Source organism: Canis lupus, chromosome 38, assembly GCF_003254725.2.
Source record: "Canis lupus dingo isolate Sandy chromosome 38, ASM325472v2, whole genome shotgun sequence".
In the NCBI taxonomy this organism is placed as follows: Eukaryota; Metazoa; Chordata; class Mammalia; order Carnivora; family Canidae; genus Canis; species Canis lupus.
Window position 1 is genome coordinate 24,149,969 of NC_064280.1, and position 12,491 is coordinate 24,162,459.

The 12,491-nt window shown below is 67.8% G+C and overlaps 1 protein-coding gene across 1 annotated transcript; it reads left to right on the forward strand.

Annotated features, from left to right (window-relative positions):
* Window positions 1-1,160: 1,160 nt before the first annotated feature.
* On the forward strand, window positions 1,161-2,111 carry SMIM42 (small integral membrane protein 42; the record flags this gene model as incomplete). The annotated part of the gene is made up of 1 exon (XM_049106905.1): window positions 1,161-2,111. A coding segment is annotated over one exon (300 nt), but the record flags the coding sequence as incomplete, so codon positions are not given.
* Between the last annotated feature and the right edge of the window lie 10,380 nt (window positions 2,112-12,491).

The following is a 12,491-nucleotide window of genomic DNA, read 5'->3' on the forward strand; positions in this document are numbered from 1 at the left end:
AGAAGACGTTGATGACACAGAAGGAGAACCACCTGGAAACTTTGGAACCACCCAGTAGGATCACCAAAGTCAAAGATGGCCAGGATGGGTGCGGAGGGGCCGGGGAGAGCGTCTGCGGCCGTGAGGACGCCGCGTCCGGCTGAGCAAGGCCGAGGAGCGGTCGCTGGGCGGGCAGCGCAGGCCTCCTCCTGCCCGCGCGCCCTCTGGGTCGTGCCCGACCCTCCAAGCCCAGAGCCCGGCGCTTCTGGACGCGAATTCCCACCTATTTAGAGGAAATACTTAACGAGGTCGCCCGGACAATGGAGGCGGAGCGGGGTGCAGCCCGCGGGAGGCCTGTTTTCCGCCCCGTCTCTCACTGGGAGGGTGTGGACACCCTGAGTCTTCACGGCCTAGGGCGATTCTGCGGCGCTTACGGGAACCTCCGCGGGTGACAAGCTGCCGTAGAAGTACACGCTCATGCTTGTTCTGACGCCCGCTGGCTGGTTTTGACTTGGTCCTGTGTTGCACACAGTCGGCCCTTGGGGTGCACGGGGTCTCTGCTATCTCTGCAGCTCCCTGATGCCCGGGGTCTCTGCTATCTCTGCAGCTCCCTGGTGCGCGGGGTCTCTGCTATCTCTGCAGCTCCCGGGTGCGCGGGGTCTCTGCTATCTCTGCAGCTCCCTGGTGCGCGGGGTCTCTGCTATCTCTGCAGCTCCCAGGTGCGCGGGGTCTCTGCTATCTCTGCAGCTCCCTGGTGTGCGGGGTCTCTGCTATCTCTGCAGCTCCCGGGTGCGCGGGGTCTCTGCTATCTCTGCAGCTCCCGGGTGCGCGGGGTCTCTGCTATCTCTGCAGCTCCCGGGTGCGCGGGGTCTCTGCTATCTCTGCAGCTCCCAGGTGCGCGGGGTCTCTGCTATCTCTGCAGCTTTCTGCATGTCTACCGTTATGGCCAAATGAGAAGAAGAACAATAAAGGGGGTTCGGGGGCGCCCTCATGCGCAATCAGGGAGCCCTTCCCGACCTGGAGGCGGGGCGTGAGGGCTTGTGGACTAGAACCTTTGATTCAGACCCTTGCCTCCCGCTCAGGTGACGTCACAGAGCCTCAGGCGCCCCACCCACCACCTGGGGTGCATCCATCAAGCCACCCCGTGACGACATCCATCCCAGGGCGGCGGGCGCACGTGAGCACCAGGGCTGAGGACGCGGGGAGGGGCCGCCGGCCGTCTGGGGTGTAGCCATCGGGGCAGTCTGCGTCCACACCCCTCGGCTCCCCATGTCTTCCTACAACTCCCAGCCTTCCTGTGGGACAAGGGCACCCTCGCCACCGCCATAGCGGACCCCGCCTACCTGGTGAAGGTCCTCTCCTTCTCTACGCTCTTGATGACACTCGTCGTTCTCCTCATCCTGGTCTGGAAAGTCACCAAAGACAAAGGCCCCGCGGTCAGAGCGCGGAACCTGCGGAAGGAGGGGACCTCGCTGGCATGAAGACGCAGGGGCCCTGCCGTGGGCGCCCCTGAGGGCCCGCCCGGAGGCTCAAGGGGTGGGGGGAGCCTGCGTCCCCGAGCCCCTGCCTCCCTCGCCCTCCGCCGCCGCGGCCTCCGGTGAGGCGGCGCGTCCCTTGGTCCCCTGTCCGGGCCGTTCCCGGGTCCTCTCTCTGTGGATCTCCTAGACGGAAGCCGTAAATGGCTCTGGGTTTCTGCGTGAACAGAGAAAAGGGGAGCACAGAGGGCCACACACGGATGTCGAGGCCCGGGTCCTGTGTCAGTGGGGCGGGCTTGCCTCGGGACGGGCGGGAGCCCCGGGGCGCCCACGGCTCACGGCCCGGCTCCAGGAGCTCGCCGCCCCGAGTCCTGGGCCGCAGGGTTGTGGGACTCCGGGAATGTCCCGTTCTAACCTAGTGACTCCGTCCTAAGCGTCGGTTCCCGAGCATCCAGCGAACTGACCCGCTTTGCAAGTGGCGTCCGAGTTCAAGGGCCCGTGCCCTGGAAATGCGCAGTCTCCCTCGGGCTTGGGTGGCCCCCAGGGGCATTTGACCATTTGCCCGGAAGGAATTAGCAGGGTTTTGGGGAAATGCCTCGGTGTCCAACCCCAGCGTTAAGCCTCCCCCTCCCCAAGAGCCCTTGCTGTTGCTTAGAACCCTGGGGCCGTGTCCCGGGTCTCTGACCGTCCGCTTCCCCTGGAATTGGGCTGCGAATCTGCATCTGGACCGTGGCTCGGCCATGCGGTCCCACCTTCACCCATAGACGTTAAGGAGCCTGGTCACCTGGTGCTGATGACAGGCCCGGCTCAGCGCCAGACCCAAGGGGGGCCCACCCGGGCCAGCAGGGCTCCCAGCTGTCTGCTCCGCTGTCTCAGGAGACGTGGCTTGTTCCATGGTCCGTGAGCTTCGGCGGGGACGGAGCACGGTGGGCCGGCAAGGTGCCCGGAGACCTCAGGGCGGAGCAGGACGCGCCTGTCTCTCCTCTGCACGTGGGTCCCTTTCTCCGAGGCTGTTGGCATCGTCTCCCGCCGCTACTGCACCCCGACTCCATCCAGCACGCCAGCTTGGGAGGCAGAGGGAGGGGTGGGGCCTTGCCCTGAGTGTGCACGGCTTCCACGCGCGGCTCAGGAGGAGGGCTCCGTGGGGGCCCGAGCGCGCCGCGGGGTCGGCCGCAAGGTCCTCGGCACCCCGACCTTCGCCGACCCGTCTCCCGCCCTGCAGAGCCTGCGGTCAGCCGTCAGATGCTTGCAGAGCGCGTGCCATGGGCCAGGCTGAGTCCCGGGCGGCGGGGCTGCAAGGGGAAGGGGCCCCATCTCCCCTGTGCACTGAGACCCAGACGTCGGGGAGGCGTCACACGCGGGCATGCCTGGTTACAAACCCAGACACGCGCTCCGGCCTTACGGGGGGGGGGGCGTGTGGGGTGTGAGTGTGGAGCTGGCCATGGGCCGGGCGCCCAGGTGTGCACGGGAGGCTGCGCGGAGGCCGACCCTCCGGAGCAAGACCAGCACCGCGGGGCCGTCAGGGGTGGAGTTGGTTGTGTCCATGGAGAAGGACGGACAGGGCTTCTAGAGCAGAGAAGGACGCAGGAGGACGGAAACCCGAGGGCGGTGGAGGGGTGGGGGGTGCATCTCGCAAACCCTGGAGGGCAGGTGGCCCCAGCCGCTAAGGCCCTGCGGTCAGCAGCCAAGTGCGAGTGTGACAGGCCGCTCCCTGGGGCCCTCGGTCACCCCTGCGCCCCCCAAACGTCCCGGTTCACGCGCCGACCGGCCGGGCTGCACTGCAGGCCTAAGGCCACCCGATGGCAGCAAAGGGCCAGCAAACTGGGCCTGGGGGCCACAGGAGGCCGGGAGCCTCCCCCTCAAGCAGGACAGCTGGCCCCAGCCCCCCGCGGGGACGGCCACCTCTCCCCAGGAACGAGAGCCTCTCGGGATCTCCCGGCCCCGAGTTCATCCTTTTTAAAACACAGACAAGGAGCACGAATCACAGGCCAGCTCTGGGCAGCCGGTCGGTCCTGCCGCGGTCGGGAAGGCCGCTGACCCCGCGGCCGGGCAGCTGAGGCCGGAGCTCAGAGGGGCGCACAGCCCCGCGGGACCACCCCCCTCCGCGTCCCCGGCTTCCCCGGCCTCTGCACCTGCCAAGTGGTCTGAGGGCTGCCCGGGCCCCGTGTGCACAGGGACCGTCCAGCTGTCAGAGGGTGACGGGGACCAGAGGGAGGAGGCGGGGAAGGGGCTCCACGGGTGGCTGAGGGCCGGCCTCGGGCCAGCGTGATGTTGGAGACAGGCCAAGGTCGAGTGCTGGTGGGGTGCTCCAGGGGCGGATCCATCAAGGAGGCCTTCCTGAGGCAGGGACATGTTGGGGTACCAGGCAGGATGTGGGGTGCAGGGAAGCATGTGACACGCACGATGGGCCAAGGAGCAGGGAGCCAGCCGGGCCGAGAAGAGAGGACCGGCGGTGGCACGGGCCTGGACGGCCGACGAGGGCTCCCACATCCAAGCAGGAGGAACAGGGCAGGCTCTCGACGACGGAGGGTGACAGCACCATCGAGGCGCAGGCGACAGGACTGGGAGAGGCTGGCTCACGCGCCCACTTCCCGGTCCTTCCGTGCATCTGTGACCTCGGGATTCCCGTTCCCTCCGCCTCCAGTGCCCTTTCCTAGACCTGTCCCTGCTCGCCACTGGCTGTGAGGACGGAGGGAGGCGGAATTCTGAGCTCCGTCTGAAAGCCTCACGGGGACCGACCTTGGACCACAGCCTGTCCCCGCACGACCCCCCCATCCTCATCTCTCCGTTGGGAGATGTGGCCGCTGCTGCCCCCAGGGCCGCGTAGACAGCGCGCTCCCCCTGTGGCCCGGCCTGGGACCCGGAGCTGCTGAGCTGGGGTGGGAGGAGTCAGGGCCCAAGGGTGCCCAGAGGGGTCACGTGGGGCGGGATGGGGGTGGGTGGGTGGGTGGGTGCTAGGTTCACCACGTCACCCGGCTGCGCAGCCACCGGCACAGTGAAGCCGTGACCCTCAGAGCTGGGTCCTGGGGTTCTGGGGGCCCCCACAACCCTTCCCAGGGTGGAAGCTGCTTTGCTACAAATATCTCCGTGTTCTTTGCCTTTTCATTTTTAAAAATTTTTAGAGTCAAGCTCTGCACGCAGCATGGGGCTGGCGCTCAGGACCCCGAGCCGGGCCTGGGGCTGGGGTGGGTGGGCAGCTGCAGTCGGTGCGCTAAGTGGCCAGGGTCAGGAGGCTCGGCCCGGCCGCCGCTCAGCTCCTGCGGAGGGCGCCCGAGGTCCCTACTTGCAGGTGAGCGGGTGGGTCCCTAACAGGGTGGATGTGGGGACACCACCCAGCGCACCATGCTCCTCGGGGTCCTCCGGAGCTTCCGAGGGGGAGACCCCAAAGCCCCCGAGGCCGACTGAGGCTCCATGTCTGTCTCCTGACCTGCAAGCACACATCGGCCACCCCGCCCCACGGCAGGTGCAAGCGGGGGGGCGGGTGTCTGTGTGCTCCCAGCTCCGCTTCCTGGGCCCCCGCCGGCAGCCCCCCATCCCCCATGCCCTACCCCATCCCCACACCTCCCCACCCCTACCCCCCGTGGGCTGTCCTACAAGGGCCGGGTCCGGGTCTGCAGTAGGAGTGCCGCGGGCGGTGCGGCCGACCTGCTGGGTGAGCAGCTACACACAGTCCCCATCCCGCCGGTCCGGCCGCCTCCATGCGGGGGGTGACAGCCCTCCTGGATTGGCCGCAGCGGTGAGGGCCCCACTGCCACCACCCCACGGCGGCATCCCACCCAGGAGCCCGCGGCCACTCCCAGTGCAAAGAGCGCTGGGCATCCCTGGAGCCAGGAGCTCGTCGGGTCCCCCGGGCCTGTCCCAGGAGCTGGCACGGCCGACTGGGCGGCGGGTGGTGACCGAGGGACGCACCTCTGCGGGGCTCCCGGCAACTGCTGTCCTCCAGGTACGGGGCTCTCCGTGTTGCCTCGCTGCCCCAGGACCTTTGCATCGCTGCTGCATCCACCCTCGGGGCACCTGTCTTCATTCTAAAGGAAGCGGATCCTAGAAAAAGTCACAAGGGGGCTCCTGGCCCCAGGGGGTCACTCACTTTCTGCACAGATGAGCCTCAGTTTCCCTGGACAGCAAGCCCTTGTCTTTTCAGCCTGAGGATTGGCCCCCGCTCCTTTGGGCCGGTGCCCCCAACCCTGCCGCCGCCACAGGGCCCTGGCCTAGCGAGCGGTGCAGTCGTGGAAGCTGGTAGAGCAGTGCAGGGCCTGGGCAACCGCGCGGGGAGCTGCGGGGGGGCCACAGGGGGAGCCGCAGGGGGAACCTCATGGGGAACGGCCTGGGGACAGCCCGGGGACGGCCGGAGCCAGGCCCACATGCCCTGCCGTGGGTGGGGCGAGCTGGACGGTGCCCGATCCTCTCCAGGGAGGAGGCCAGAGCAAGGGGGCCATGGAGCAGCAGAACACCTGGACCAGCGTGGGCCTCCCAGGACGGGAGCCCTGCGTCTGCCGCCCCCTCGAGCCCCAGCCTCTTGGCTGCCCCGCCCCTAGAGACCCCATGTGTCCCTGAAGCCCTCGTGGGTGGGCCCAGCAGGACGAAGGCCCGGGTTCCTTTAAGCCCTGTCTCCCGTCCCCGCGCCATCCACCAGGAATTCCTGTCCGTACAGACTTAAATGTCATCTCCTGCTGTTGATCTGTCTCCTGTCGTTTGGGGTCTTGGTCCCACTAGAAGGACCACGACGGGGACGGGGGTTCTTGCTTCCCGACCGTGAGGAGTCCGGGCGCTTCAGCAGCTGCCCAAAGGGTATGGACAGGTCTGGGATCCTGACCCAAATGGTCCCCGGGGTCCTCTGGGGCATCTGCGTCCAGCCAGGCTCCCGGCTCCGAGCCCCCTGTGTGCACAGGGACGCGGGGTGACACTCAAGGGTGAGGGGCCCCTTTCCTCGAGCGCCTACGTGTGCCAAGCCTCGCCCTCCGCGCTGCATCCCCCCGGGGGCTCGGGGAAGAGGAGCACACCGTGCACACGTTAAAACACGGAGACACAAAGGCTCACAGAAGAAGCAACCGCGCCCTGCTCCTCGGAGGCCTCACGCTCCCCCCAGGAGCCCCATCCCGCCTCGGGCAGAGCTGGCCTCTGGCGGGACGTGACCAGCTGTGTCCTCAGCTGCACGCTGAGCAGGACGCCTGTCCCACGGGGCTCGCTCGGGACCAGGGGAGCACACGTGGGGAGAGCCAACGCCGCCCTGGGCCTGCTGGCCAGACCCTAAAATGTGGCGGCCCGCGCCGCGAAGGCCAGGGAGCCAGCGCCCGCGTGTGGGGCTGGGGCGGGAGGGACGCGGCCTCCGAAGGCCTCCATCCCACCCGCAGCTGTGGATGTCAGAGCCCCGCAGGAACGCTGTTTGCTTGCTCTCTGGGCATCACCTCTGAGGGCCCAGTGGAGCTCCCGGCCCCGCCCCGGGTGGCCGGCCAGGACGCAGGCAGGTGGCGGCGGGGCCCTGGGGGGGCAGCCCCGGGGGCCCGGGCTCGGAGCGCGCACCCGTGTCTGTGGGTGAGTGTGATGCACCTTCCTGCGCGGCCAGGGCGGCTGCGGCTCTGCCAGGACACGGTGGCCGTCTCAGCCTTCTCCCACTGCCTGTGCTGGGCGGGGTGGTGGGATGGGGGGGCGGGGGGGGCCGGCTGGGGGCCCCGACCCACCCACGTGGGGCCCCGGCGGCGGCTCTCCTCCGGGTGGCGGATGGCGACAGTGGCTCCCATGCAGGCCCAGGCCTGGGTGCTCCGAGGGAGGCCGGGAGCCAGACCCCGAGCCTGGCGCCAGACTTGGGGTCTCTGCAGCACCCCAGGGCCCGGGGGCCCCAAAGGCGCCGGGATCGCGGCCGTCCTGGGCTCCCAGGCTCCTCCCCACGCTCCCTGCTCCCACTTCTTCGCCTCTTCCCTTCTCTTTCCCATTAAAACCTTTCCTAGTGCGTGACAGGATTTTTTTTTTAACATTTCCAGGAGAGATACGGCAGACGGTATATATAGCCTCCCAACCTCCTCCACTGTTTTTTTTTTTTTTAATTAAAATGGTAGTGATTTCCACTGTAATCTTGAATTTATAATTATTTTATGTTGACCGGCACGGAAGCTAATGAAAATAAATCAAACCTATAAACATATTAAGCTTGTTTTTTGCTGTTTTTTTGTTCTGTTTTGTTTTGTTTTGTTTTTTAAGAGAAAACCATTCTGTGCTCCAGCCAAGGGAGGCTACGGGTCCATTTCCAACCCTCCGGGAGCTGAAGGGGAGCCACGCCTCCCTCACGGGCACGAGGAGCCAAGGCGGCCTCCCCGCAGCGCCTGGCTGCCGAGGACACGGGCCGCCCGGGTGTTTGTCCGCGGAGCGTGGGGGGCCCCGGCCGCAACCTGCTGTGCCCTGGATCCGCGGAGGAGAGCTGGATGGGGGGCAGGAGGGATCCCCGGGTTCCCGTGGGGGGCTTGGGACCCCCGGAACGGAAAGCAGCCTCATGGGTGGGCCCCGGGGAGGCATCGAGCCCCCCGGACGCTGGAAGGGGCGTCAGGCCACGCGGCCCGCAGGTGCTGACGGGCTGGATTCGGGGCCGCCCTTGACGGGGACCACAGAGTGACCCCAGGATGAGGTACCGCATCAGGTTAGCATCGCAGCAGGAGGTTGGGGGGCGGCTCCGGGGTGAAGGGTAAGGCCCCGAGGGAGCCTGGCCCGTGCCTGGTGTTGGCCCCACAGAGGCTCGGGCCTCGGCCTCCAGGTGCCAGCGTGCCGCGTGTGTCCTGGGTTTGCGGCAGATGAAGGGGGGGAAGATGCCGGCCCCCACCATCCCCCCCGGTGCCCGCACCCGGCACTGGTCCCTGGCTTCGCGGGACGCCGGCGGGCACGGTTCTCGGGCGGCCGAGTCCTCCCGGGGGTGGGGGGGACCATCCGGGGCGCCCGCCGCCTGACCGCGCATGGGGCCGGGGGCCAGAGGCACAGGCATAAAACCAGGGTTAGTAACCTCGAGCCTGTCAACGGCCTTCAGGTGGTTGGGTGAGCGCGGCCCTGGGGGCTCCTGCGCTGACCGGCCCGGCGGGCGCATGGGCGCGTCCTCTGCACTTCAGGGGGACGTCGGGCGGCTGCTGCTCGCCAGGACCAGCAAGGGAACGAGGAGCTTCCTTCTCCCGGGGGCGATGGCTCCACACCCATGCGGCCTGGAGCGCAGGCCCCAGGACACAGCCAGGGGAGCGGGGAGGCCGCCCGGCCCTGCGGGGTTTGGGGTGCTGGACGTGGGACCCACACCCGCCTCATTCCCCCGCTTCTATGGATGAGGAAACAGAGACGCAGGAGGTGCCAGTGACCCTTGTCACGCCAGCCGCCCAGTTGGAGCTCCGGGCAGGCCCCTGCACAGAACGTTCCAGGCCTCGGGGCAGCCGGGGAGCCGACTGTGTGGGGTGGGCTTGGCCGAGCCTGAGCCGCGGGAGCCGGGCCCTCCTGCTGCGGGGACAGGATGGCTCCCGGGCCTTTGGGAGGTGAAGGGCCGCTGTCCCCTCCGTCCCCTCCATCCCCTATGGGGAGACCCGAAGGCCTCGTGCTCACCGAGGGGGACCGGCCAGGGAATGCAGAGAGCCCCAGGGGTGAGGTGCAGAGCTGCCCCCCAGTGTTGTGCGGCGGGAAGCACGCCTCCCCCCTGCAGCCTGCCCCCCACCGTGTCCTCCCCACCGCCTCCCCCCACAGCCTCCCCGCCATGGCCTCCCGCTCACAGCCTCCTCCCCCCTGCCCTCCACCGGCCCGAGCCAGAGCAGTAGAGCCAGGGAACCGCAAGGCCACAGCAAGGGTTTGCAGGATCCGAGATACTTAACTCGGGAGAGACCCGCCTGGTGCCTCGGAGGAGACATGACATCACATCACGGCGATGAGTAACGTGGAGGGGGTGGGGGCGGGGGGCTCCCCGGCCGGCCTCGCCCGGGGATTACAGACACTGGGCGGAAACTGCAACTGCAAGGAGGCAGGTTCATGCTCCGTAGAAGCAAGAAACGTCCTCCCCTCGGTCCTGCCAAAACAATAGGAAAGCCTGGTTTTCGGAAAGTGCTGATAATAAATCAGCAATAGGGCACGTTCACATCTATTAGGTTGAACCACGTAGAATTGCTGATGCTCGACCATCTCTGACCTAGAAAAACAGCACTTGCGTGCATTTCCTCACCTCAGAGCAACCTCAGCCCTCTGCTGGCCTGCAGGCCCCCGAGCCCCGTCCCCGCCTCCCGCACCCCGGGGCACCCCCAGCGGGCTCCTCGCGGGGCCATGGACCCTCACACCTCTGTTTTGCTGCGGGAGCTTTGCCACTGCAGGTGCCCCTGCCTAGAACATTCTCTCCGCAAGCTGACCTGGGCTCTTCTCGTCCTGTACACCCCCTCGTCCCGCCCGCCCTGCCCCCCGCCCGCTCGCCCCGCGGTGTCACCCTCCACACGCTGTCCTCCATCGTCCCCGGGAGCGCCACGGGGGCAGGCGCCCTGTCACCCTGCGAACTCCCCGGGTTTGGAACAGTGCCCGCCCCCCGGTGAACGTCCAGTATGTATATTTGACAAGAATGAAGGACTGATGAGTGTCAACCAGCAACTCGGGGCCTGGAGGGGTCGCATGATGTTCCCAGCGGCTCCGAGCAGCTGCCTGGAGGGGCTGAGGGAAGCCCCGGGACTCAGATCCCCAAGCACAGACTCTCGAGAAGCCGCCCTGCTCTCGGAGACCAACAGTCTTGATGCAGACTGTCCTGAGGCTGGATAAACGCTCCTGCTCCGGGTGCAGAGGAGGCGGGGTCCCGCGGGGGCGGCCTCGACTCTCGGGGGTGCAGACCCCGGGGCCACCTCTGCTGGAGAAGGCTCTCCGGGGAGCAGAGTGCTGGTCACCTCCAGAAACCCACGACCAGGTACCGGGCCACGGGGTGGGCACGGCGCCGCCTGAGGGGCACTACCGACCAGGGCCTGTTATACGGGAACGAAAAACATGAAATGATCCTCACTTGGCAAATGCGTGCGGGATGTATTTGCCTGGCGACAAATGAGGGAGCAGTGCCAAGTAGAGAGGGGCATAGAGAGGACAGGGAGTGGGACAGGGAGAGGGACGGGAGAGGGATGGGAAGAGGGACAGGGAGAGGGATGGGAGAGGGACGGGGAGAGGGACGGGGAGAGGGACAGGACAGGGACACAGAGAGGGATGCGGATAGGGATGTGGAGCGGGACGGGGATAGGGACAGGAGGGGGATGGGGAGAGGGACGGGGATAGGGACGCGGACAGGGACGGGGATAGGGACGGGAGAGGGACGGCGAGAGGGACAAGAGATCCGCTGGCTCCTGTGTAAGGAGGCACCTGGGAGCAGGTAGTCACCACGTAAGGATGGGGGTGAGGAGACGCTCGGCCTCCGCCTCAGGTGCTGGGTGTGCAGACAGCTGGTCTCCCGGGTCAGACACGGGGGACACAGAGGCCACTGCCCGTCATCGGCTCTCAATGGGGCCGTCAGGACACAACATGAACGGGGGAGGCGGGGCGGGTGGGCTCCACGAGTCGCACCCGAGGACATCGGCACCCATGGGCGAGCGCTCGGCAGGTGCTGGGGCTCGGGTGCCTCGTCGCCCTGCGCGTTCACAGCATTTTCCAAGGCTGCGCCCGGGCGCTGACCTGCGGGACCCTGCAGGCCTGAGGCACCTGGGGCGGCTGCCGACTGCTCCCGTGTCCCCAAGGAAAGGGGCCCCGGGGCGCACGCTCAGGACCCCCTTTCCCCGGGCAGGGCCCATCATCATGTGGTGACAGCACCCACCTGCCGGGCAGAGAGCGCCGGGCGTCAGAGAGCCACGGGTCACCTGTGATCACTGCGCCCTGACCCGCACCACGCGGGGCGGCCTCATCCTCCAGCCTGGGCGCTGGGTCGGTGGGACCCGCAACGTCCTTCCACGCGGCCAACGCACGTAGGTCAGTGCACGGCCCTTGGGGGGAGGACCTGGGTGCCCGGCATCCACGGGGCTGACCATCCCGTCCCCCTGCAGCTGCCCACTGTCCCGTCCCCCCCGGGGCTGCCCACTGTCCCCTCCCGTCCATCCGTCCTCCACGCATGTACCGGGGCCGAGGCCACCACACAGGGTCACCGGCCCGGGCCTCCGAGGAGGGTCGCAGGTGCATCAGGCCCGGGGGAGGGGTGGGCCTCCGGGGGAGTGGCCTTTACAGCTGCGGAGCTTGGTGGTCCCTGCCTGTCCGCAGGCTGGGGGCGGCAGGGCGCCGGGCATCCAGCCTGGACGGCACCTGCCCAACGGGCCTCTGCGATGCGTGCCTGTTTCTCCTCGTCTTTCCTTCCTCAGGCCGTTCCGCTCGCCTCTGGACCCCAAGTGCTGCAGCCCGCTTCCCCCCCGCGGCCCCCGGCCTCTCATTCCCGCCCGCCGCCTCTCCCCACGGCCCCCATGGCGCCGGCCCTGCCTCAGCGGGGCCTCCGCGCATCACCGCCAACCTGCTCCGAAACGGTTGCCTCACCTGTGCGTGCTGCTCAGCTGCGCCACCTCCGTCTGTGCGTCCGTGTCCCCGGCACGCGGAGTGGCCGCCGCGGGCCAGCGCTACTTTGCTTGGCTGTCCCACGCGTGATGCAGACCACAAGGCCTCGCGTGTCTCTGGTGATTTATGGCTTTCGAAAAGCGTCGTCTGAACACAGCCTTTTCTCCCGGTGCTCCTCAAACACGCTTGTGAAACGGTCAGAGCGAAATCCTTTCGGAGGCCACCGCACTCCGGGATTTCGGATTTGTCGGCGGGATGCCCGCGCCGCCCACGGCACCCGCTCCGTCCCCCGCTCGGGACGTCTGCACCTTAATAACTGGAAACGGTCCGGCTCCCCCGCCTCTTGGCTCCTTTGGGATCCGGACTCCAGGCCCCGTCACCCCCTTTCCTGCCCCAGGAGTGGAGGAGGCATCGGCCTTTCGAGCGCGGGGTTGTGGCGGCTGGAGCCTCCCGCCGTTGGCGCCCCGCACCCCCCACCCCCTGGCCTCAGGGCCCTGCGGCACTGCACCCCAAGTCAGCGCCTCGAGGGGACGCGAG